Source organism: Lolium rigidum, chromosome 2 (genome assembly GCF_022539505.1).
Source record: "Lolium rigidum isolate FL_2022 chromosome 2, APGP_CSIRO_Lrig_0.1, whole genome shotgun sequence".
Taxonomy (NCBI): domain Eukaryota; kingdom Viridiplantae; phylum Streptophyta; class Magnoliopsida; order Poales; family Poaceae; genus Lolium; species Lolium rigidum.
Genome location: NC_061509.1, coordinates 235,051,880 through 235,079,471, shown reverse-complemented (window position 1 = coordinate 235,079,471; position 27,592 = coordinate 235,051,880). Strand labels below are relative to the sequence as shown.

Here is a 27,592-nt window from a genome sequence, read left to right as displayed (position 1 = left end):
AATCTTCCTTTGTGTTGCTTCAATACCTTTACTTTGATTTATTGCTTTATGAGTTAACTCTTATGCAAGACTTATTAATACTTGTCTTGAAGTACTATTCATGAAAAGTCTTTGCTTTATGATTCACTTGTTTACTCATGTCATTACCATTGTTTTGATCGCTGCATCCACTACATATGTTTACAAATAGTATGATCAAAGTTATGATGGCATATCACTTCAGAAATTATCTTTGTTATCGTTTTACCTCGCTCGGGACGAGCGGAACTAAGCTTGGGGATGCTTGATACGTCTCCGACGTATCGATAATTTCTTATGTTCTATGCCATATTATTGATGATACCTACATGTTTTATGCACACTTTATGTCATATTCGTGCATTTTCCGGAACTAACCTATTAACAAGATGCTCGAAGTGCCGGTTCCTGTTTTCTGCTGTTTTTGGTTTCGTAAATCCTAGTAACGAAATATTCTCGAATTGGACGAAACAAAGACCCAGGGGCCTATTTTTCCACGGAGCTTCCGGAAGACCGAAGAACATACGAAGTGGGGCCACGAGGTGGCCGGACCACATGGCGGCGCGGCCAAGGGGGCCCGCGCCGCCCGTGGTGTGGGCCCCTCGTCGGGCCCCGACTCTGCCCTTCCGCCTACTTAAAGCCTCCGTCGCGAAACCCCCGATGCGAAAAACCATGATACGGAAAACCTTGCGAGACGCCGCCGCCGCCGATCCCATCTCGGGGATTCTGGAGATCTCCTCCGGCGCCTGCCGGAGAGGGGATTCATCTCCCGGAGGACTCTACACCGCCATGGTCGCCTCCGGAGTGATGAGTGAGTAGTTCACCCCTGGACTATGGGTCCATAGCGGTAGCTAGATGGTTGTCTTCTCCTCATTGTGCTTCATTGTTGGATCTTGTGAGCTGCCTAACATGATCAAGATCATCTATCTGTAATTCTATATGTTGTGTTTGTCGGGATCCGATGGATAGAGAATACCATGTCATGTTAATTATCAAGTTATTACATATGTGTTGTTTATGATCTTGCATGCTCTCCGTTATTAGTAGAGGCTCTGGCCAAGTTTTTACTCTTAACTCCAAGAGGGAGTATTTATGCTCGATAGTGGGTTCATGCCCGCATTGACACCGGGACAGGTGATGAAAGTTCTAAGATTGTGTTGTGCTTGTTGCCACTAGGGATAAAACATTGGCGCTATGTCCGAGGATGTAGTTGTTGATTACATTACGCACCATACTTAATGCAATTGTCTGTTGTTATCAACTTAATACTGGAGGGGGTTCGGATGATAACTCTGAAGGTGGACTTTTTAGGCATAGATGCAGTTGGATGGCGGTCTATGTACTTTGTCGTAATGCCCAATTAAATCTCACTATACTTATCATGTCATGTATGTGCATTGTTATGCCCTCTCTATTTGTCAATTGCCCGACTGTAATTTGTTCACCCAACATGCTTTTATCTTATGGGAGAGACACCTCTAGTGAACTGTGGACCCCGGTCCATTCTTTTAATACTTGAAATACAAATCTGCTGCAATACTTGTTTTTACTATTTTCTCTCGCAAACAATCATCTTCCACACAATACGGTTAATCCTTTGTTACGAGCAAGCCGGTGAGATTGACAACCTCACTCTGTTTCGTTGGGGCAAAGTACTTTGGTTGTGTTGTGCAGGTTCCACGTTGGCGCCGGAATCCCCGGTGTTGCGCCGCACTACATCCCGCCGCCATCAACCTTCAACGTGCTTCTTGGCTCCTCCTGGTTCGATAAACCTTGGTTTCTTTCTGAGGGAAAACTTGCTGCTGTGCGCATCATACCTTCCTCTTGGGGTTGCCCAACGAACGTGTGAAATACACGCCATCAGTGGCATGATCTTAGATTTGAGCTCTATACTTATTGCTTAGATTGTATCTACAAATTGTATGCACATGTCGCTGTCCGGAACCAAAGGCCCCGAAGTGACAGAAATCGGGACAACCGGAGGGGATGGTAGTGATGTGAGGATCACATGTTTTCACGGAGTGTTAATGCTTTGCTCCGGTGCTCTATTAAAAGGAGTACCTTAATATCCGATGAGATTCCCTTGAGGCCCGGCTGCCACCGGCTGGTAGGACAAAAGATGTTGTACAAGTTTCTCATTGCGAGCACGTATGATTATATATGAAAAACATGCCTACATGATTAATGATCTTGATATTCTGTCTTAATGCTATTTCAATCCTATCAATTGCCCGACTGTAATTTGTTCACCCAACACTTGTTATTGGAGAGTTACCACTAGTGTAGATAGCTGGGAACCCCGGTCCATCTTTAATCATCATATACTCGTTCTACATGTCACTGGAAGTAGTATCAACTATTTTCTGGTGCCATTGCTCTCATATTACTATTACTGCTGCTGTGTTACTGTTACTACTGCTCTCATATCACTGCTACTTTCACATCACCCCTGTTACTAGTGCTTTTCCAGGTGCGGCTGAATTGACAACTCAGTTGTTAAGGCTTATAAGTATTCTTTACCTCCCTTGTGTCGAATCAATAAATTTGGGTTTTACTTCCCTCGAAGACTGTTGCGATCCCCTATACTTGTGGGTTATCACAGCTGCATATGGTTGGGCAAATGGGTAGTAGGATAATCGATTTTTTCTACAAAAATGCCATCAAATTATCATCGACGAGGAGTCCGACTGTTAGACTGAACTTTTGTTTGTTGTTCCCAGAATGGCCCACAACCACTACCTGCTGCAAGGTTAATACCAAACACAATTGAGTAGGTAGCCACGAACGCCTTCTGAGGGACTACTTCCATCTAGCCGATCCGGCGTACGACCCGAAGACATTCCATCGCTGCTATTGGTTGTCTAGAAACTTATTCCTGGATATTCTCCGTCCTGCTGCCGGTAGGCTTGGCTTTTCCTCTTAACAAAAATGTTCGGCGGCCATTTGGCAGCTTGCATATGTAGTACCAGGTGTTTGATCTCGTTGATGAGTACTTGCGTATGAGTGAGAGCACATGCATTGATGCCATGTATAAGTTTTGCAAAGTAGTTATTGCGGCGTTCGACAAAGTTTATCTGAGAGAGCTGAACACCGAAGACACTGCCTGCCTTGTCCATCAACGAAAACATAGGGTTTCATGGGATGTTGGGCACCATAGGTTTAATGCATTGGCAATGAAAGAAATATCCCTTTGGCTTGTAAGGGAAGTTCAAAGGGCATTCGGAGGGGTGCACGGTAATACTAGAGACAGTTGCATTACATGATCTATGGATTTGACACTTCTTCTTCGGCATTACATGATCTAACAATGATATCACCGTGCTCCAACGCTCACCAGTATTTGCTAGGCTTACAGAAGGACATGCTCCTCAGGTTGCCTATGAGATTAGTGTTCATCCTTATGACCAGGGTTATTATCTAGCTTGTGGCATCTAACCTTCCTGGTTCACCTTTGTGAAGACAATTCGAAAGCCTGAAATTGAGAAATGTAAGAGGTTTGTGAAGGATGTAGAGCGTCATTTAGTGTGCTTCAATCACGGTGGACTATTGTTCGGCACCATGCTAGAACCTAAAGCATGGAGAGTATGTGGGAGGTGAACACAACATGTGTCATCATGCACAACATGATCTTTCAGGAAGAGCGAGATCATAGCATCATGATCAAGACTCGGAATTTGAGGGTGAGTTGGTTGAGCCACATTCGGAGGCAGCATCTTGGAAAGATTTCTTGCATAGGCATCATACATTGGGTGATCGGAACACTCATGACCGCCTTTAAACCGATTTAATTGAGCATACGTGGTTTCATGTGGAAAATCAACATGGCTAGTCTCATTTGATTTGAATTCTCTTGTTTGTGTAACTATGTGGTTGTGAACTATTTACATTTATGAACAACATTTATTTTATTTATTGCTCTCGTTTTGTAAAAAATATGATGGTTAAATTTGAATGCCAAAGGCTAACTGATCAGTGCTGGGCAAGATGGCCAATACGGACCAAATATGTCGCGCCATTGAGGGCACTGTGCTGGCAGGCCAGATGGCGACCCAAATTATATCCGCAACTCGACCAAAACAAATCGAATGGATCGCCGTTTTGGGTCATGCTAGCTGCTGGAGATTGCCCTTACCCGTACCCAAAACCTTGATACAAAGGCACTTCCGACGCGGCACTGTCAGGCCAGAGGCGAGCTTGCTCCGGCCGAGCGCGGATCTCGCGGCAAGTACGGCGGCTGAGTGCGGTGCCTATGGCAAGTATTAGAAGGTAGCTGCCGGCCACCGTGACGGCCGGATCCACGCTGGGCTCGAGAGTCGAGACCGGCGTGCAAACGCAAAGCCTCGCGATCCGGAGTCTGAACCTCAAAAGGAACCTTGGGCTATCGAGGTTTCAGAAAGCAGCGGGGGTTGCCCATATTCTGGAGTTGTATACCCGCTCTGTCTGATCAGTATTCAGTCGATTCTCGTGTAGATTCCCCATCTTGCAAACCTACACGGCAATGCTCGGTAGGCGAGCGGCAGTGTTTCTCCAGACAGTCTCCATCATCATCGGAAGTTTGTTTGGATGTCTAGGTCCGGATGACGGTCTAATCTCATCGCCTTCCATGGCTCCATCCAACAACAACAATGTTCAGGTTCACGCCTTCCTGAATAATGCATGCATCAACCATGACATGCTGTGCTGGCCACTGATCTGATCGATTCATGTTATCTCAAATTACAGGATTCATAGTTCATGCACCGGAGATAAAATTGTCCTGCAACACGATGCCGCCTTAAACGTACTCATTTCGTAAGTAGGAGGTCATTGTCGAGAGGTTTGGTGGCCTAGCTAGACGATAGAGATCGAAACGATCTCCATGTGAAGAGGCAAACCAGATTCTCCACAACGACGACGCGCGTCCGGCCGGTCGGTCGGCTGGCCCGACCGCGCACACAATTAGATTCACTTCACTTTGGCCGCATACTATATGTCATAGAGATCTCTGTATCATATGAAAAGAAGCCGCACCTAAAAAAAAGGACAGAATAGCCTCAAAGCTACAAAGGTGCGAATCACCTAGCAGGGCATCTGAAAAACGGGTGAAGTGTGATCAGGGCCACCCGTTGTCTGATCCGATGTTCGAGAATACTTTGACCATCTGCAGATTATTACTGGTAAAAGGTTATGCACAAGTCTAGTGGGAGTTCGATCGGCGTTTGGTCTGGAAAGCATTTTGTCTGAAATAATTAACGGAAAGATGGAGGTCGTTCAAATTATACGAGCTCGATCGGGGCAAATGTTCACGAAATACACGGAGCTAGTCTGATAGGATATCATTTCATCATGATGGGAACATGGCTTTTGAAACACCATCATGAAAATCGTATCGGTTGTTGGCATGAACAGAGCCAGCCGATTATACTAAGGAAAAGCATTTCCACTGCATTTCCTCATAGGTAAAGTGGTGGCTTGACATACATATTCGTTCCCACACATCCGGTGAAAGCCAATTGCCCACCAACTGCACGTTGAGGTCGATCCTGTTATATAGTGTCTCCTCTTCTCAAAGTGGTGCAGAACATCTTCCTCTAGAGTTAACGAAACGCTAGCACCTGAGAGAGAAGTTGTTCCTCTTTGCTTGATCGATAGACCACGATGGCTCCCGTCGCCAGTTCATGCTGGGGTTTGGTGGTGGTGATCCTTGTCGCCCGCGTCTTCCCGGCAGCCGCCACCAGCTTCACAGTCGGCGACAAGTCCGGCTGGACGCTCGGCGTCGATTACACCACCTGGGCCAGCGGCAACACATTCAAAGTCGGGGACAATCTTGGTAAGCTATTGTGCTCTTGCATGCATGTCGTTCATGAGTGTTGCAGAATTTACTTCGGTGGATTTTCGGAGAAGATCGACTGACAAGTTCGTTCCTATATGTTCAAGTGTTCAACTACGCGAAGGGACAGCACACGGTGGTGGAGGTGAGCGCGGCCGACTACCTGGCGTGCGCGGCGGCCAACCCGCTCGGCTCCGACAGCAGCGGCGCGAGTACCGTGCCCCTCAAGACCGGCGGCAAGCACTACTTCATCTGCAGCATCACCGGCCACTGCGCCGGCGGCATGAAGCTCGAGGTGACCGTCTCCGGCTCCTCCTCCCCGTCGTCGCCGACACCCACCCCAAGGTCCCCGAACACGCCGTACACGAGCCCGACCCCGACCACGCCGACGCCGACCACACCGTACACGACTCCGACAACGCCATACACGACGACGCCGACGTCTCCGGCGTGCACGGGCACCACACCTGGCGCGACCCCGGTAACGCCGGTGACGCCGGGCACCATGCCGTTCTATTATTACAATGACGCCGGGCGGCTCGCGCCGGTGGGGTGGGCTAGCTTTGCCTTGGTTTGCACCGCGATTGTGCAGCTCGGACTGTCATAGGCTAGCGAGTAGCTCATCCAGGATGGAGGCAGTGCTGCTCTTATATATAGGACACGCCGTGTCTGCACTCTGCACCGTGTTAATTTGTTCTTTGTGGTGCTCATGGTTTCATTAATTTGGATGAAATGAACCATGCATGTGTTCCTGCCGTGCATGAATTGCGGTGCTGATTGCTGTCTACTTCCAAATTCCAATAGCTAACGTAGCAGTAATGCTACACCTACAAAAAATTCTTACAGGATAGCTTACGGACACATCTGTGGCATCACTCAATCGGTGCAGGACTGCAGGTTGAAGCTGTTGTCCCGAGAATTCAGGGCATGACACACATCAGCCCACGACGTACGCCGGTAAGAATCCTTCCGTAACAAACTATCCGTAACGTAGCAACGATATTCCTCTCGCTAAAAAGACAGTGCTACGGCGCAAAACCAGTTGTCCCGTGATTAGTGCGAACATGCATTTCCACACCTAGTTGAATGTCTTCGAACTAGGGAGGCGCTGATGAATTTGCGGCGCTGATGAATTTGCGGTGCTGATGAATTGCGGTGCTAATTGTTGTCTACTTCCAATAGTTAACATGGCAACGATATACCTCTCACTAGAAAGACAGTGCTACACCTTTCCCCTTGCCTCTCGTGCCGCTTGTCTAGGGCGATAGGAAAGCCTTGCCTGGTTCATCCGGTGCTAGCGGAGATGACACTTACGGGAGCCATTCCCCTCCTTGGAGTCGTCTTTGTTGAACCCTCTTTCTCCCTTCATGGCTTCATCATTGTCATGGATCTTCAGGTGAAAACCTAGACCCTCTTGGGTCAGGCAATGACGGCATTCCAGTGCTGCCACCTTGTTGAAGACGTTGGCTTTGAAGTCTTGACTAGTGTCGGTGCACCTGGCTTGTGATCATGGTGTGGCTTGGGGTAGTGTGGTGCCAAGACGGTGTTGCGGGAACTCCGGTGAAGGTTTGGTCCCCATCCGGTGACGCTCTTTGCGATCAAGTGGATGGAAGATGAAGACTCCAAGGCTTAAATTTTCTTTGTGATTGTAGACATCGTTCTCCTTTATTCTGAGTGTTTTACTGTCTCATTATGTGCTTTCTTTGTAAGTTGTTCTTCCCGGCATACATGCCTATGAACTATAAAACACCCTAAACCCAAAGTTATGATAATAAAGGCATACAGGCCTATGTGCCAAATTTGAAATTATAAAAATATTTTTGACTTAAAAGTGGTCCCAAAATATTCTACATTCAATAAGAAATCGACTGATATTTTATTTGATTTTTTCTGACATTGTTTGAGTCAGCCTGAAGTGAAATTGGCTTCAAGTAATAAAATAGGAAAAAACAAAAAGAAAATCATTTCAGAAAAAAAGACAAAATAGGCTAGGGAGACCTTTCGGCCCGCGGGCGAAAACGGCCCAAAAACCACCTAGGCACAATAGGAACCATTCCTCATTTTTGGAAAACCCTATTAATCGCTTCACTGTGTGCGGTAATACGCTACATCAACGCGTAGGGAGGAAGGGGATCCTTCGGTTTTCCCAGTTTTAGGAACTTTTGATAAGGTTCCGGTCGGTATTTTCATCGGTTTTTATGGTTCTTGGGTTTATGATTTCCTTTCGGTTTTCTTCCATTTTTTTGTTTTTTCTTTTCCAAATTTTCTTTTTTTCTTTTTTTCTTCTTCAGTTTTTTAGTTTTTTATTTTTCTTTTTGATTTTTTAATTTAAACCATTTTTTAATACAAACACTTTTAATTCAAGCAGTTTTCAAATTCGAACAATTTCAAGTTTCAACAATTTTTAACTTTTAATTTTTTTAATTTGAACAAATTTCAAATTTAAACGTTTTGGACTTTAAGCTTGTCCGGCTCGTGCTTCACCGGCCCAGGACGCGGGCGTGGGGGGTGGAGGAGTAGGGGCGAGTACCAGACAAGGGAGGAGGAAGAGCGCAAGGAGGAAGGGCACGACAAAGAAGACGCAGCCTGGCACCTGTGTCCCACCTCCCTCTCTGGCGGCGCGTGGACGAGCGTGGCGGAGGCGGAGGCATCGTCAACGGCGGGTTGTTCCTATCCGCGATGTGGTGGAGGACATACGCGAGGGTCCTCCCAGGTGTGCTCCACCATCGTCGTTGTCCGCGAAGTTGTTGTTCTCCGGCGGCGGGTCGTCATCGTCGTACGCCGTGCTCCAGTCGTTGTGCTGCGTGTGGAAAAACGTTGTCCTGGCGATGTGGTTCTCTGGGTCCCACAATGGGTTGTTGCGCTCATCCGGCGTGAGCGCCGACCGTGAGCGCCGACCAGTAGTGGCTGTAGATGGCCTACCGTCGGGCCGCCTCGACCGGAACAGGTGACACCGGCAGCTCGCTGACGCTAAGGACCCATCTCGACGGAGATCGCATGCATGTCGGCCGCATGGGGTACTACGCCTCCCAGATCGTACGCGCCTCCCTGATGAGTAGCCAACGGCGCCCAAAGCCGTTGGCGGCAGCGCGCTCCATTGGAGGATGGGGGAATAGGGTGGTGCTCGGCTGGTTCTAGGGTTTCGGCGTGCTCGGAGGTGGAGGCGGTGAATAAAACATCGGTGATGGATGTGGTATTTAAAGCGGAGAGAAGAGAAGCCGTCGGCGGGCATTAACGCCGACACATTCCCATCGACGGGACACATCGATGTCGTCGTCGCTGTAAAGGCTGGAGGTGAACATGCACTAAAGACGAGCAGGTGTTGGAGGTGAGCAAGCTCTAAACGTTGACGCGGCGTGGAAGGCGAGGAGGAAAACGACCGGTCTGCAGCCGCTGACGAAGCTGGCCCGCAACAACTAGTCTATTCGTGCACGCTCTTCCCGCCCTGCTTCCCACCAACTCGCCCATATCCAGCGCCCCCGCTAGTCTCCCCGTGGGTTGGGTTCGGCTTGGAGGCGCCGAATAAGTTGTTGGGCCGCGCCGGCGCCAAAATGAATACCCCCATAGTCCTTTAGATACTTCCTTGATTGCAGACATCTTAAGCGACCATTTGAAAAGCCTTTTGTTCCTACTTAAGCCTCTTTCTCCCATCTTCATTCTACCCTAGGTAGCCATCTAATCTGTACCATACACCCTAGATCCAAAGGTCCGGTTTAATTTCCTATTACCGAATCGGTATGTAGAGTCGGTGCACGGTCAGCAAGTTTGTAGCATATTAGATTCTACCATATGTATGCCATGTAGGAATTTTATTTCTGTTAAATAGAAATAGACAAAAAATTGACTAAACATATAAAATTCATATATTGAGTTCTACAAATCAAAACATTACAAATAATAAGTCCGTGAACTCACAAAAATGTGTAGAATCTGTCTGAACCACAATGTTGCCATTTTGCATCATTTTCATTCACGTTTTGCGGAAACTTAACTAGAGTATTTTGGCTATCAAACTAGTTGTGTAAATTATTGTGGAGTGTTTTCCGTTGCTGTTTGTTGCAATTGAAACCCTCTGTGCTGTAAACGCCAGAACCAAAATTTTGATTCCTTCTATTATTATTTTGTGTAGAATTAGTTATATTAAGTCGTTGCAGTGTATTTTAAAATGTTTTAAATATTGTAATCTACTCAAAAATTTCGACCATGGCATCATGCATCATGTGGATGACAACCAGAGAACCAATTAAACTTGTGTCGTTGCATCCATGCACTCATATATATTTGCACTCATAGTATATTTTGTGAGTGTATAGATTTTGATTGAGTGTTGTTATACGATGTAGAGTGTGTTGTTTGTGATTACAATAGTTGTTGCTGCGAAGAGTGCACCGCCCCTCTTCCTACAAAGGCAGGTTTCACTTCATAAAGTCCTACTGTTTTACTATGCACTATTGTTTTTGGTAGTAGGCATGATAGGATTTATTTTTATGGTTTATGCTATGCTATGCCCTATCTAGGATATCCTTGTTTATCTTGTTAGAAGAAATACCATAAATGTAGAATGCTTAATTGTGCCTTAGATTTCGTGGCTAGGATTTCACGTGTATTACTAAGTAATGAAAAAAATTGAGATACTAAAAAACAACTAAGTTAATGAGTTCCCTATGTAGATTGGTATGATAAGTCAGCGGAGTGAAGACATTAGTGGACATCGCCGCCCAGAAACAAAGAGATTGGAGACGTTCGAGTTGAGAAGCTTCCAGTTAGTATGGAATCTTCCTTGACCACTAAGTTGCAAGAACTCAGCTAGACGAACACAAGGTGGTAGTGTTGTAGAATAGAGCGCGTCCTTGCTGGTCCGACGAATTGCTTATGAAAAGTCTTGTCTCATATTTGTCTCTTCCATGCCAAGTAGTATGCACGAAGGAATATCCGAGTCGTGTGGGTAAAGTGCACAAATCTCTCGAGAGTGTTAAGACTAAGTATTTAGCCGTGTCCCTGGTTACACACAATTCTGAGCATCAAGAATTTGAAGTTGTTCGAGAATATCTTGATCCTAATTTCTTAAGTTAAAACTTGATGGGTAAACAAAGGGTTTGGGGTGCGAAAAGATAATGAGATGATGAAAACTATTAGAGTGTAGTGGCTTCTAGTTCACTAGAGTCAAATATCTATCACATGCATGAATAAAATGAGATCAAATGCCAACTCACTTTATCTTCCTTGGACCAATATTTTAGAAACGCTAAGTAAACAATATGATCAAATGCCACTTATTGCATGATCGATGCATTGGCACCCCTCCGGCCAGCCACTCCTAGCCCCTCTCCATTGCTCGTATTATTCTTCTCCGACTCCGTAACAGAAAACTGGAGGTTGTCATAAATGTCAACCACCGTTTCTCCTCTTCTTCGTACCGTCGAATGTGGCCCTTTCCTATCTATCTAAAGCACCTGGTCTCGCTTTCTATGGTGCTTTGTGGTAGTTGCTCGCATCTCGATACCGTCGTCGCCCAAAATCTAACTAGCTGACACCCTCCTAGAGCACAGTGGACACGCCCCGGCTGTATTTGAATGCAGAGACCACCTTGCGCTTTTTCCATGCGCCACCGCGCTCCCTTATCACCCATATTCCACTCCGGAATAGAGATACACTAGTTCTCTCTCCATTGTCTGCATTTGTCTTCGACACTTTCATAGAAGAGTGGAGGTTGTCGTCGATGTCCTCCACCGTTTCTCCACTTCTTGGTAACGTCGAACGCGGCCCTCTCCTATCTATCTAACACACCTGGTCTCACTTCCTATGGTGCTTCGTGGTAGTCGCACACATCGTCGCCACCCAAAAGCTAGCTAGCCGATGCCCTTGCAGAGCACCGTGGACACGCCCCGGCTCTATTTGAATGCACATACCACCTCGCGCTCTTTTCATGCGCCACCACAGTTCCGTAGCACCCATATGTCCACACAAGAACGGAAAGATATTAGTTCTCTCTGCATTGCTCGCATTCGTCTCCGACATCGTCCCAGAAGAGTGGAGGTTGTCATTGATGTCCACCGCCGTTTGTTCTATTCTTGGTGTCGTCGATTGAGGCCCTTTCGCATCTATGTAACACACCTGGTCTCTTTTTCTATGGTGCTTCGTGGTAGTCTCTCGCATCTCGTCACCGTCACAAGCCGCTCGTGTAATCGATGTGGAGATCTTTCTCAAGATCCTCTCATACCCACGCATGCACCGTCCCTACCTGTCGTTGGTTGCAGTGGCATAACCGTTCCTTTATTAAGTGGCCCACTAGTCAGCTGGTAACGGTTAAATGCTTCGGGTGAGAGATCGTGGATCAGAGGTGTCACTACCTTTTAGCCTTTTTCATTTTTTATGTGGAAGTGGAATGTAAAGGTGATTGCTTTCAAAGGTAAAGTGTTCCTACAATGATGCAATGCACACAAAAGCAAGTAGAACATGTAAACATCAACTATAAAGGAACCGAAACAACAGGGGGGCGGTAGCGGAGACGACACACAATGTGTTTACCGTAGTTCCCTCCACCAAAGAAGGTACGTCTACGTTGAGGAGGTGTGGACCACAAAGGTGCCAACAGCCACAAATGCGTTACCTTATTCCTCGTGAACACCCCACAAAGCAGGATTATTCACTTCTCCACTATAAAGGCTGGTCGAGGCGGCGATTCCTTCACACAAGGTTGGGGCGAGCTCCACAATGGTCGGAGGCTCCCAACAACATCAAGAACTATTCACAACAAGATCTAGGATGATATGCTCTTCAAACTACAAGGAACCCCACTAAGAAGATCTAGGGTTTCCAAGTCCACAAAGGAAAAGTATGGGGAACACCAAATTGCTTGGGTAGATAGGTAGATCTAGATCTCCTCCTTCGATTCCCCAAGTTTGGAGGGATTTGGTTGGCTAGGGAGGGAGATCCACTCGATTTGAGGTCAATAACAATGGAGGAGAGAGAAAGTATCGTGTATCTCAGATATGAAATGATGAAGAAACCCCCGCCCCCCTTTATAGCCCGTACGAGGCTTGTAGTCGTTGCAGCTCCAGAGGGGGCGCAAGTTCCGGGTTTATTTACCCCGGAAGTCCCCCCCCCCCTCTGGAATATCCGCCCTTCTCTTCAACTGCGCCAGGGGCGGAACTTCCGGCCCGCCCGGATATTTGGGGCCGGAGGAAGATAACTTCCATGCCAGATTCTTTAGCGTGCAAATCCTGGTCCTTAGCCGATTTAGGGTGGGCCGGATGTAAATCACATCCAGCCACAAACTTACGGGGCAACTTCCGGCCAAGAAGGTCGACTTGGCTGACGCAGGGGAAGTGGGGTGGATGGAAACTCCATCCGGCCCCAAACTTCAGGCCAAATGTCCAGCCTAGCCTTTTTGCCTTTGAATTCCTTGGCGCTTTGGGGGCCAGAACTTCCGGCCTAGAGAGATTTCCTCTTCTTTCCTTTCAAACCATCAACAAAATAGCTTTCTCCTCATATGTCATCTTCCACCAAGAGTAAAGATCATATACCCAATACAAATGCACCAGGTACAAGACCAAAACAGATGATTCCTACACACTTGAGCACATATGGTAAAATTATAATTCAAGTGTTGTTATCAAACACCCAAAATACTAGGGATAGAGCATGCTCTTTCACTACCGGACCCGGCACAACGAGGCCCCACTCTCCAGCATGTTACGGTCATGGTGACGGTCGAGGTGACGGCCAAGGCCTTTGACCCTTTGTCCGTTCATTTGTGAGAGTATGAGACAAGAGCTTGGACAAAAGCGAGAAAAAGTTTAATGGATGGGGAAAATGAGTACAACTAACAAAGAAGGGGCACTAAAATAGAAATCCCTTACATCAATGTCTCATATACTACCATACGAAAGTATTTATCCTAAATACAGCTTGATACTCTTTACAACATCATGTGATATACTCCCTCTGTCTTTAAATACAAGCCATCATAGTCTACAAGTATGGATAAATACAGCTTTAACGCTTTTACAAAAAAGAGCAGTGTTGATACATATAGAAGCAAAGCAGGCAAACTAAACGATGATCCCACACTTATCTACATTTGGAAGGTCGATTGAATTCTCTGCTGGCTTCCGCCAGTTCAAGATCCATTAATAAGTTCGCCGATGACAGAACAAATTAATTTCTTGACTTGGTGGAAGCTAGAGAATTCAGTCGACATTCCAAATGTAGATAAGTGCGGGATCATCATTTCGTTTCATTCGGGAAAAATGGCAGGAAAGTTAGCGAGAGCCCGATTACTGCCACCATATTCAGCGCCAAGAAAAGGATGTGACCACCTGCATATTGGACCATAAACTAAGATATTTGACCTGATAATATGGAGGGAGTCGCATGATTTATTAAGGTATTTGATCTGATAATATCTACTACTATTTCCTATTCAGGTTAAAGCAAAACTTTCAATATATGTGCAATTATCATGGGTTGGAAAAGTGATGTGTTTACCTGGTAAGAATAACCCAATTATGTTCTTTTGAGACCAAGAAAACCTGCAAAGAAAACTGCGACAATTGGTTTGGATGCACTTTTACCGAAGCAAGAAACCCAAAGAAGCTCCTACTCGTAACAGAAAAGTAGCACTAGGCTTACAAAATTCCTGCTGCTGCTGGACCTATTGCTTTAAACATCGACATCAGAGTCACAAAGATGCCATTCGCAACACCCCTTTGTTCTTGTCCCTGTAAATGTTTCCAACACAGAAGTTAGACCACAGCAAAAGTGACTCAAATAAAGAAAATGCATAAGGATATGTTCATGGAAAAATTATTTATTAAATCATCGTTTCGTTTCAGATGGTAAATAAGGATATCTAACATTTGAATTCATTTCATCTATACCAGCGGAGCTCGAGTATTTAAATTTACAAACTTTAAAAATGTTACTACTTTTAAAAGGAAGACATTATTGATCTTCTAGTGGATGATCAACATGTTTGTATGGGATGGTAACTGACGTTAGTAGTGAGGTGAGATTTTCTTGGTTACTGTATGGGCTACTACAATTTTTGACCAATGCCCCAATGAACAATCCTAATTCATACTTTATCTTAACAATTTCGTCTGAAGTGGACTTACCGCAAAAATATTTTTCAGAAGCAAAGCTATGTTGATGAGTGCTTTGAGCTCCATACCATATAGGTTTTCCATGAATGGATATGTTGCAAGGGTAATTATAGATAATACCTGAAAAATCATATATGCAATTTGGTACTGTACAATAGGTTTTTTTTCGAAATGGAACTGTACAATAGGTTGACCATATAAAGAAGTATCTCGACATAAACTGTTCTTCTCACATACCGCTGCAAGACGGAATGGCTTCATTGACCCAGCATACTTCACAAGGAGTTGATACATGAAAATACCTAAACAACGAAGATGGGCATTTAGTATTGAAAACCAGTTATACATGTAATACAAAAGGTGTCATGCTATTGCTAAATATGTTTTGGTTTCATTCATGAACATGTTATCGATTTGAAGAAAAGTCTCATACCAGAGATAGCTAGAACGACACCGACATCCTGAGATGTAAAACTCAGTCCTCGGTATTTTCTGCTGCTCACAGCCCAGAGTGAAAATATCTGAAGGTGGAATTTACAAACACATTAACATGTGAATTTGCTTGAGGTCTCTAATTCATTGTTATCTATAGAATAGATAAGTAGATACCAACACATTTTTACACTACGATGTTTCTGAAAATGTACCTAAATATAATTTACCTCATAATAAGCTGTATCATAGAGAGAGAAGATACAGTAGACAATAATTGCTGACATTAACTGCCAGTTCTTTACCAAGCTCTTTGTGGATGCTAATCTCCCTGATCGAGATTGTTCCAGGGTTATATCAATAGCTTGTAACTCTATTCCATCAATTACTTCAGCACCAACGTGCATGTGTAGTGTTTCCTAAGAAAAAAATATTCAAGCTGGAATACAAGGGAGAGAGAGAATTCGTAGGGAAATAGTGCAGGGGCGAGGGGAATACCGGAAGCCGAAGGCATGCCACACATGCTCCTGCCGCCAGAACCGATATGCCAAAGCAAGGGAGGAAGTATGAAAATCTAAAATTACATGTAAATAACTGTTATCTTATGGTCTAAATGATTAAAAAGTTATATCATTGAAACAGTATGCACGACAATTTACCTTCCAAATAGGGATTCAGGAGAGAAAACATTGGGGTACTTCTTTGCAGGCTGATACATGATAGAGAATCAACAATGTTAGTCAGCATACATGATTACTAATTACTCCAAAGGGAAGTTATGTTCATCCTTCCAACAAAAATTCCAGTAATCATTTTGCACGGTTAAATATAAACTTAGTGAACTCTCACTCAGAGTAAAGCATCCCTAAAGAGCCATGATATGAATCTTCTTTCCTATTGGTCCAGAATTTCGTTTTTGTAGCAACTAGTAGATGTTCTACTATTATCAAGCTCTAAATCAATGGCTACTGATAATTATAACTTCTCAGTGAATTATCAAATCAATGATTTACTGGACTACCACATGCAACATCTTTTCCATGCTCCCAGGTATAACTTGCCCTTAGTTTGAGAAACTTCTCAAAATGGAATGTTAATCATGCAAGGATAGTTATGTATTGTTATAACTCTACTGAAAGTGGAGTAGTCCTGACCTGTGAAAGAACTCCTCCGATGGCTGGTCCAACAACAAAAGCTATTGCCCGCGAAGATGTAACCTACAGTATAATGCCGGAGAAAGAAACCACTAGTTATAGTGATATAAACATGATAATACTAAGTCTTTCTTGGAACGAATAAACTGATAGCCCAAAACACAGAAACAAAAAGATAAACTATTCTTACAAGAGAAATTCCTAGAGCTTGGTGCTCTTTCCTGCAGACTTCTCAAGCATAGGCCTGGAGAATGCAGACACAACCATGAGAGTTTAACAACAAAGTACAATTTTCTTAATTAATGTCAGTCACCCATGCAGTGAATAAATAACCTTGATTGGTCCTAATATCCCACAAAGTAACCCAAGTAGACCCCTAGTAACAAATGCCATCCAATAAGTCGTGCGCTAAGGCCGAAGAGGATGTTAAATGCGATCCTGATAGAAAATAAGTACAAGAGGATTTAGTTACATTAAATTGAATGGTGTAAGAAATACGATTTTAGACCAATGTAGGGGGCAAATGGGTCAAATCCGTACAATTTCTTCAGGAATTGTTCATGGGCTGGGGGCTTCCCCCCCCCCCCCCCATTAGATTGAATAGTGTAAGAAATACGATTAAATTGAATGGTGTAAGAAAGTGGAGTAGTCCTGACCTGTGAAAGAACTCCTCCGATGGCTGGTCCAACAACAAAAGCTATTGCCCGCGAAGATGTAACCTACAGTATAATGCCGGAGAAAGAAACCACTAGTTATAGTGATATAAACATGATAATACTAAGTCTTTCTTGGAACGAATAAACTGATAGCCCAAAACACAGAAACAAAAAGATAAACTATTCTTACAAGAGAAATTCCTAGAGCTTGGTGCTCTTTCCTGCAGACTTCTCAAGCATAGGCCTGGAGAATGCAGACACAACCATGAGAGTTTAACAACAAAGTACAATTTTCTTAATTAATGTCAGTCACCCATGCAGTGAATAAATAACCTTGATTGGTCCTAATATCCCACAAAGTAACCCAAGTAGACCCCTAGTAACAAATGCCATCCAATAAGTCGTGCTAAGGCCGAAGAGGATGTTAAATGCGATCCTGATAGAAAATAAGTACAAGAGGATTTAGTTACATTAAATTGAATGGTGAAAGAAATACGATTTTAGACCAATGTAGGGACAAATGGGTCAAATCCGTACAATTTCTTCAGGAATTGTTCATGGGCTGGGGGCTTCCCCCCCCCCCCGACTTGGCTGTACCTCCGCCAGTGGCTATGACGATAATAATGTCTGTCACATAAGTGAACCCTTTTTTTTTCTTAAATAACATTTATGATCTGGGTTTCGATCGGGAAAAAATATAGAAGTGCAGGACTACACTTGCTACGTATAGAAGACCTTCCCATGCCAAACTAAATGGAGTTATACTTACTGGAACAAAGGCAGACGACCCAGATGTAGAAGAAGTTGAGATACGGGATGCCGGTCTTTGGTATTGTTGATCTCATCCAGCTTGGGGCACCCGACCTTGCAAGGCATCCTAAAAAACCCATATAAAATGACTAGGTTAGCAAAGTAATTGTGCAGAAATGAATGTTAGTGCCCACTTCACAACTAAATAACGGAGAAAGAGCATCTAACACAAACATTACCAGACGTCCAGACCTGCTATCGATCGATACATGAAAAAACTCACGCATGTAACAATCCCTACGAACATTAAAGCAGTAGAACATTAAGAACAGAGTGTACTTACTACTTAAGCAACCGAATCTGATTCTGGTGGGTTTCTGATATTGACGTCACCTTGGTTGTTGGCTTGTTGCCTACTTTGGATATGTAGCTGATTGATAGGTTTCCTCCAATATCTCTGTATCGCTTTGTGGTCGCCTGTGTTAGGTATGGTCATGTTGTTCAGATCTTTGTTAGGCTTGGATGTGGGTGTGTGTGCGTGTGTGGTTTGTGTGGGCTTGATCCTTTTGTTGTTGTAGGTTTTCGCTCGATTTTCTCCTAAAAACTAAACCCTCTTCTAAATTAATTAATGACCCAAATATTTTGCCTCCATTCAAAAAAAAAAATCTGGTTTTGGTCGAACCTGACAAACTACCCAAGCTGCACACAAAAGTGAAACAAGTTACTTCGCAGAAAGTGATAAGTATAGGAAATCAGGAAGAATGGTGCATAGAAAAAAAACTTTGCAAAATCATCAAATCCAGGGAACAAAGAAGGTTGGGGACAGCTTATTTGGAGAAGAAAAGAAAAAAGCAACGGTTTCCTCCAAATGCGTGAGGTGCCTTCACCAAAAAGCTCCCAAGAAAAAGGAAGAAAAGCAGATGAGGCAAAAAAAAAAAAACCCCTTCACGAAGACAAACCACGAATTCCGTCAAACAGACAACCCAAATCAAGAACAGGCTGAGAACGATCTAATCTATAGTACCATAGAATTCTCCTCTATTGGCCAGAAGCGACGGTACCTCACTACCTCAATCAGCAGATGGTTGACGCTCTGTTAGCCGCCCTGCCCCGCGACCAGGACGCTCTTATAGCAACGGGAGGAAGGGCATATACGTAAAAAGCCCAAGGCACCATCGATCTGTTTATATCGCACAAATCACAAATCGCGTGATCGCGTCGATCCGTTTGGTGGCCGTCGGTCGATGTGGTACTCTACTTTCATAAAAGAGACGTGCGCTAGCTGCTTGCTAACGGAAGAGAAGTCGTCTCATGCATAAGGAGGCCGCGGCCATGATAAGCTTCGAAGACGGTGTCCTCATCGTTCGACAAGGTGTCCATCATGTTCTGTGTTCTGGTAGAAGAACTGGATCGTTTTGGTGAGATCCATCTGCATGCAACATGGATGAATAAATGGCTAATATCATACAAGCAAATGGCCGAAAAATGTACCAGATTTCGTACCTCTAACTCGGCCGGCGCAAATGCATGAACAGTTCCTAGGCCTCATCGATGTTGGTGGGCGCTCGAGCACGTCGGCACAATTTGTGGCCTCTAGGGAGCAGCGGCCCCAACAGAAGATGATGGCAATGACGAGGGGCATGCAAGGCCGCGGTGCAACAACATTGTTGGGAGCTTCGGTTGCCTGGGACGAAAACCTGCAGGCCTGCGCCAGCGAGATGGAGGGCATTGCACGTTCGAACGGGCCATTGCCACTTTTGACGGGTCGTTTGGTAGCATGTGCGGCCTTTTGCGCGCCGGAGAAGGAACACATGCCCTATCGTTTGGTTGTCCGCTTCCAGCCCATTCTTCTCATATCGCGCAGCCCACAGCATGTTTGGTTGCAGATAGCTCAGTGCTGTGGTAACCCCTTCACTTTGAGTGGTGAGGTTACCCAGTACTGAATAACAACACACATGAGATTCGTTCATCAGAAAAGATGCTGGTAATACACAGCAACTAGTACTTAGTGGGTGATGCATCACGAACGAAGCAACTACTTCGTGATGCATCACAGGTTCGTCACGGGGATTATTATATACCACCTCGAACAAGTTCATCATTACAAACCGGGGATCAGGTTGTAGCAAGTCCTAGCTAATGGAGGGACACAAGATCACCTCCCAAAATCAGTGGATCATGAGAAGGAAGCAGAAGCACTAAGCAGGAAACTGGTTGCGGAGCTAGGTCCTAAGCCAGCTCCTCCTCTCCGGTGGCTGCAGCTTACGGTAGGCGGCATATTCGGCTTCATTGTCTGCAATGAAGTCGATAGCTTTGACTAGCAAGTTAGGCTGGAAGAGCTGCGCCTTGCAGATGAACCGGGGAGTGAAGATCGTCTTCATCTGAGCGTACTTGGTGATCGGGGTGCCGACGTACTGACGGTGCTTCGGGTACCGCTGCAATCAACAAGGAACACATGTTAGTGTGGACTACATTGACATGTATATACTTTCAGATCTATGCAGGAGCTCAATGAGGCTTCGTACCTGGATGTACTCGTCCGCCGCCCCTTCCTCACCGCCGTAGAAGCAGCAACTAGCTTCGCTATAGTCCAGAATGCGATCGGATTTCATCTTCGTGATGACGCTCCACTTCGTCCTCCAGTTTCTGATGTGGTTGTACAGCTGAAGAGTGGTGACATGTACGCAGGCGAATGCAAGAACATCCGCGGCTACCTTCTTCATCTGCTCCTCCTTGAATCCCATGTTGAAGCAGACGCCGCTATATATGGACGAGCTGAACCAACCGGTTCAGCACAAACTCTGATAGCTCAGGTTTCCAAACCATGGCTGGTTTGCTTGCTATCAGAGATGGCTGAGCATTCACACTTGCCGCAGATAGATCATGGGAGCCCAAAGGTATGATCGCCTACATGACAAATACTACCAGATCAATGAACTACCAAATGGAAATCCTTAAGCACTAGCAGATCTATGAACTACCAGTACCACATCAAAGAACATCGAGGTAGGTAAGATCGGCCTTACAGTCAAAGGAGCCACACGCAGCACCGAGGTAGGGGAAGCAGGGGACCCTGGCGGAGATGCAGCCAGCACCACCGTCCCAGTGGAAGATGCAGGCAGCACCACCGTCCCCGTCGTAGAGTCAGATGGAACCTAGAAAACCTCCACCGGCGATGAAGGAATGTCCTACAATGGATTCGTTCAGACCCCGGTTGTGTACCCATAAGATCTAGATCTAAGGCTAGGGTTTGCAGAAGCTTACCACAACCGAAGTCATCGACGCACACGAAGAAGACGACCATCCTCCGTGGCCACTAGCCGCCGCCACAGCCGTCGTCGCCGCCGCAAGCCTTGCCGACCGTGCGGGTGAGGTAGAGCCGGCCATGTCGCTAGATCGGGGATGCTGGATGAGCTCGAAATGGGGGGAAATGGGGGATTTGGATTTGCCGGTGAGAGAGCCACCCCTATATACGGTGGCGAAATTTCAAGCGCGGTGACCGAATTCATGGCGTCGAGATTTCGCCATCCCGCGCGAGCTCCCGCCATCTCCCGTGGTGGCTTTGCGAGGACGCCGCATTCTCCACTTCTGTGGAAACGGGGGTGGTTGGCTATAAACAGCCGACCGGGGGCGTTCCTCCAGGGCCTGGCCCGAGGGTGCTTTGAGAACCGGTTCCTGCAACAACGTGGCGTCGACCAGGAAACCAAAGGGCCGAAAAAAGCTGGCCGATGCGAGCCAAGGGGCATGCAGCCTACCAAACGCGCCCGTTGAGTTTGTGGAGGGATAGGACGAGTTGGTGCGTGCTAGCTTGTGTGGCACTGTTGGGCCGGCCATTGGGGTAAAAAAGTGGGGACATACGTGTACACGCTTATTATTCTGGCGACGCATTGCCAACCTAAATTTACGTAATGAATGGGTCCCCCACGGACAGGTCGTATTGAATTGTTGCACTAGCCAACTATTTTAAGAGTTTGAACAGTTAGAAATAGCTATATTATATATTTTAATACCCTCTCACGTCTAGCCTAGATAAACGAAAAGATACTAAACGTGGGTAATCGGAGGCCACAATTATTTGAAGTAGATTAAATAATGGGTTTGAAATTGAGTATCTGCGTGTCATGCCATATTAAATTGATACACTAGCCAACTATTTCAAACATCGTGAACAGGTTAGTGCACTGTTAACCTAAATTTGAATCGTGAATGGGTCCCTGCGGATTGCCCAATCCGTTTGGCGTGGTCTGTTAGGCCACAATTTTACCCTAACTTCTTTTGTACGAACACAAATGGATCCATTGGTCCGTTTGCGTTGGACCGGTGAAGATGCACTTACCTTCATATCACTCGTAGAGAATGCTCAAGACATAATCTGCAATAAGCTGTCTATATGCTATATTTAATCATTGTTAGAGTCGTGTATAATAGGGATTAGGAAATATAATTAGATTAAACATTTATGTAACTTCTTGCACTCCAAATCTTCTGCCTCATCGTACCTCTATCCTATGAGGGTCCAAGAAATACAACAATAAAATTTAAAGTTCTATAATTTCTATATGGTATCATTGCGGTTAATCTCATGATGCAGATCCTAAGTCTTCCCACCACATTCGCATATGAGTTGTCCCCGAGAAGATTAATCTTCACCAGCATATGCACAAACACCTCCGCGGACATGGATGACTATATCAACCCATGATCATGTGAGCACTGCCATGTGTGTTCGATGGGCTTGGAATCTGCGGGTTGGGGTTCTAAAGCCATGGTGTACGCGTGCTTCACCCATGGAAGGTTTATAAAACTTGTTAATCTTGTTTACTCTGCAAAGAGTATTTCTTTTACTTTCATGTTGAGTCTTCATCTTCTTGCTTTATGCACCACTAAGAGAGAATAATTGTCATTCTTAGTGCAATGTGCATAGTCCCAACACTATTATTGATTGATTCATGATTTTGACTATTGCTTGTTCTTAAATTACTTGTATCTAGTCACCCTCTGAACTTTAAAAGTGTCCTAGCATTTATGTTTTTCTACTTCATAAAGGACATGTTGAATACCACTTTGCTATGTTTTATCTATGGTTATAAACAACAATTGCTTTCAATGCACTATTATTCATGATCATTTGCTTGAGTTACTTCTCATATTATAACATAGTTCCAAAGTTCTATTGTTAGAATTATATCTATCATGTCTATGTTTAGAGTACTTTGATCCCAGTTCACAATGCTTTACAAGCTTGATCAACATTGTGTTGGCTTCATGTCACCTCAAAAATTATTTTGTTATCACTTACCTACTCGAGGACGAGCAGGAATTAAGCTTGCGGATGCTTGATACGTCTCAAACGTATCTATAACTTTTGATGCTCCATGTTTGTTTTACACCAATTTATATATGTTGTGCTCATGCTTTGTTGCACTTTTATACATTTTTCGGCACTAACCTATTGACAAGATCCCATAGTGCCAGTTCCCTACTGTTTTTGGTTTCAGAAAAGTTGTACAGGAAATATTCTCGGAATTGGACGAAACAAAAGCCGAAGTCAATATTTCTCCGTAAAGAAGACTGGGGCAAGAGGGGAGTCGAAGGGGGGCAGCAGGGCGGCCACGCCAGCCTTAGGCACGGCCTCCCCCTGGACCGCGCCTAGGGATGGTGTGGGCCACCCTGGTCTCCACCGACATCGCCCCTCCGCCTATTTATTCACGATCTCGGGAAAACCCTAGTCACCCAAGTCTCCATCCACGAAAAGTTCCGTCGCGGCCGCCATCACAGAACCCATCTCGGGAGGGTTCTGAAGTTCTTCCCGGCACCCTGCCGGAGGGGGAAATAATCGCCGGAGGCATCTACATCACCATGCCCGCCTCCGAAGTGATGCGTGAGTAGTTCATCCCTGGACTATGGGTCCATAGCAGTAGCTAGATGGTTGTCTTCTCCAATTTGTGCCTCATGTTTAGATCTTGTGAGCTTCCCTAAATGATCAAGATCATCATTATGTAATGCTACATGTTGTGTTTGCTGGGATCCGATGAATATTGAATACTATGTTGAGCTCGATTATATATTCATGTCATATGTTATTTGTATCTTGCATGCTCTCCGTTGCTAGTAGATGCTCTGGCCAAGTAGATACTTGTGACTCCAAGAGGGAGTATTTATGCTCGAGGGTGGGTTCATGCCCCTACTTTTTCTAGAAGAGTGACAATAACTTCTAAGATTGTAGATGTGTTGTTGCTACTAGGGAGAAAACAACAATATTTTATCCTAGGGTAATTCTATTGTTTACATTACACACAATGCTTAATGCAATTATTTGTTGCTTGCAATTAATACTGAAAGGGGGTTCGGACGATAATCGGAAGGTGGATTTTTAGTCATAGACGCAGTTGGATTACGGTCTATGTATTATGTTGTAAAGCCCAAACGAATCTCATAGTAATCATCTTGTCATGTATGATCGATATTATGTCAATTGCCTAGTGATGGCGTGTAAAGCACACGTCCGTTGGGAACCCCAAGAGGAAGGTGTGATGCGTACAGCAGCAAGTTTTCCCTCAGAAAGAAACCAAGGTTTATCGAACCAGGAGGAGCCAAGAAGCACGTTGAAGGTTGATGGCAGCGGGATGTAGTGCGGCGCAACACCAGGGATTCCGGCGCCAACGTGGAACCTGCACAACACAACCAAAGTACTTTGCCCCAACGAAACGAGTGAGGTTGTTAATCTCACCGGCTTGTCTGTAACAAAGGATTAGATGTATAGTGTGGATGATGATTGTTTGCAGAAAACGAGTAGAACAAGTATTGCGATAGATTGTATTCAATGTAAAAGAATGGACCGGGGTCCACAATTCACTAGAGGTGTCTCTCCCATAAGATAAATAGCATGTTGGGTGAACAAATTACGGTCGGGCAATTGACAAATAGAGAGGGCATGACCATGCACATACATGATATAATGAGTATTGTGAGATTTAATTGGGCATTACGACAAAGTACATAGACCGCTATCCAGCATGCATCTATGCCTAAAAAGTCCACCTTCAGGTTATCATCCGAACCCCTTCCAATATTAAGTTGTAAACAACAGACAATTGCATTAAGTATGGTGCGTAATGTAATCAATAACTACATCCTCGGACATAGCATCAATGTTTTATCCCTAGTGGCAACAGCATATCCACAACCTTAGAACTTTTACGTCAGCTGTCCCAGATTTAATGGAGGCATGAACCCACTATCGAGCATAAATACTCCCTCTTGGAGTTAAGAGCAAAAACTTGGCCAGAGCCTCTACTAATAACGGAGAGCATGCAAGATCATAAACAACACATAGGTAATAGATTGATAATCAACATAACATAGTATTCTCTATCCATCGGATCCCGACAAACACAACATATAACATTACAGATAGATGATCTTGATCATGTTAGGCAGCTCACAAGATCCGACAATGAAGCACATGAGGAGAAGACGACCATCTAGCTACTGCTATGGACCCATAGTCCAGGGGTGAACTACTCACTCATCACTCCGGAGGCGACCATGGCGGTGAAGAGTCCTCCGGGAGATGATTCCCCTCTCCGGCGGGGTGCCGGAGGCGATCTCCTGAATCCCCCGAGATGGGATTGGAGGCGGCGGCGTCTCTGGAAGGTTTTCCGTATCGTGGCTCTCGGTACTGGGGGTTTCGCGACGGAGGCTTTAAGTAGGCGGAAGGGCAGGTCAAGGGGCGTCACGAGGGGCCCACACAACAGGCCGGCGCGGCCAGGGCTTGGGCCGCGCCGCCTGGTGTGTCGCCACCTCGTGGCCCCACTTCGACTCTCCCTCGGACTTCGGAAGCTTCGTGGCAAAATAGGACCCTGGGCGTTGATTTCGTCCAATTCGAGAATATTTCCTTACTAGGATTTCGAAACCAAAAACGCGAGAAAACGACAAGCGGCTCTTCGGCATCTCGTTAATAGGTTAGTGCCGGAAAATGCATAAATATGACATAAAGTATGCATAAAACATGTAGATATCATCAATAATGTGGCATGGAACATAAGAAATTATCGATACGTCGGAGACGTATCGGCATCCCCAAGCTTAGTTCTGCTCGTCCGAGCAGGTAAACGATAACAAAGATAATTTACGGAGTGACATGCCATCATAACCTTGATCATACTATTGTAAGCATATGTAATGAATGCAGCGATCAAAACAATGGTAATGACATGAGTAAACAACTGAATCATAAAGCAAAGACTTTTCATGAATAGTACTTCAAGACAAGCATCAATAAGTCTTGCATAAGAGTTAACTCATAAATCAATAAATCAAAGTAAAGGTATTGAAGCAACACAAAGGAAGATTGAAGTTTCAGCGGTTGCTTTCAACTTATAACATGTATATCTCATGGATATTGTCAATGTAAAGTAATATAACACGTGCAATATGCAAGTATGTAGGAATCAATGCACAGTTCACACAAGTGTTTCCTTCTTGAGGTGGAGAGAAATAGGTGAACTGACTCAACATAAAAGTAAAAAAATGGCCCTTCGCAGAGGAAAGCATTGATTGCTATATTTGTGCTAGAGCTTTGGTTTTGAAAACAAGAAACAATTTTGTCAACGGTAGTAATAAAGCATATGTATCATGTAAATTATATCTTACAAGTTGCAAGCCTCATGCATAGTATACTAATAGTGCCCGCACCTTGTCCTAATTAGCTCGGATTACGGGATTATCGCAATACACATGTTTTAACCAAGTGTCACAAAGGGGTACCTCTATGCCCTTGTACAAAGGTCTAAGGAGAAAGCTCGCATTTGGATTTCTCGCTTTTGATTATTCTCAACTTAGACATCCATACGGGACAACATAGACAACGGATAATGGACTCCTCTTTAATGCATAAGCATGTAGCAACAATTAATTTTCTCATATGAGATTGAGGATATATGTCCAAAGTCGAAACTTCCACCATGGTTCATGGCTTTAGTTAGCGGCCCAATGTTCTTCTCTAACAGTATGCATGCTCTAACCATTAAATGAGTGGTAAATCTCCCTTACTTCAGACAAGACGGACATGCATGGCAACTCACATGATATTCAACAAAGAGTAGTGGATGGCGTCCCCAGGAACATGGTTATCGCACAACAAGCAACTTAATAAGAGATAAAGTGCATAAGTACATATTCAATACCACAATAGTTTTTAAGCTATTTGTCCCATGAGCTATATATTGCAAAGGTAAAGAATGGAAATTTTAAAGGTAGCACTCAAGCAATTTACTTTGGAATGTCGGAGAAATACCATGTAGTAGGTAGGTATGGTGGACACAAATGGCATAGTTATTGGCTCAAGGATTTTGGATGCATGAGAAGTATTCCCTCTCGATACAAGGTTTAGGCTAGCAAGGTTATTTGAAACAAACACAAGGATGAACCGGTGCAGCAAAACTCACATAAAAGACATATTGCACTACAAGAAAAGTTCTGATAGACAACGTCTCAAAATCGTCCGCTAAGGGGTATTTTTCGTCGCCTATGGGCCTAACCCGACGATATGGGTTGCATTGTGTGGAAGCTGCGTCGAGGCAAAGTCCTACGACGATTTTTTTCGGTCCGTCGCGCTTGGGCGCCCTTCCGCCACGGAAAATCGGACCGTTGCCCAAGTGTTTC

At 44.8% G+C, this 27,592-nt stretch overlaps 1 protein-coding gene and 1 pseudogene across 1 annotated transcript; one reads left to right on the top strand and one right to left on the bottom strand.

The window, feature by feature from the left end:
* The first annotated feature begins 5,599 nt into the window (after positions 1-5,599).
* LOC124690657 (blue copper protein-like) lies at positions 5,600-6,434 on the top strand. Its single transcript, XM_047224016.1, has 2 exons — positions 5,600-5,827; positions 5,935-6,434. The coding sequence occupies exons 1-2, from the start codon at positions 5,656-5,658 to the stop codon at positions 6,432-6,434; spliced, it is 672 nt and encodes a 223-aa protein (XP_047079972.1). The 5' UTR covers positions 5,600-5,655.
* Positions 6,435-13,675: 7,241 nt separating this feature from the next.
* LOC124690656 lies at positions 13,676-20,538 on the bottom strand (annotated as a pseudogene).
* Between the last annotated feature and the right edge of the window lie 7,054 nt (positions 20,539-27,592).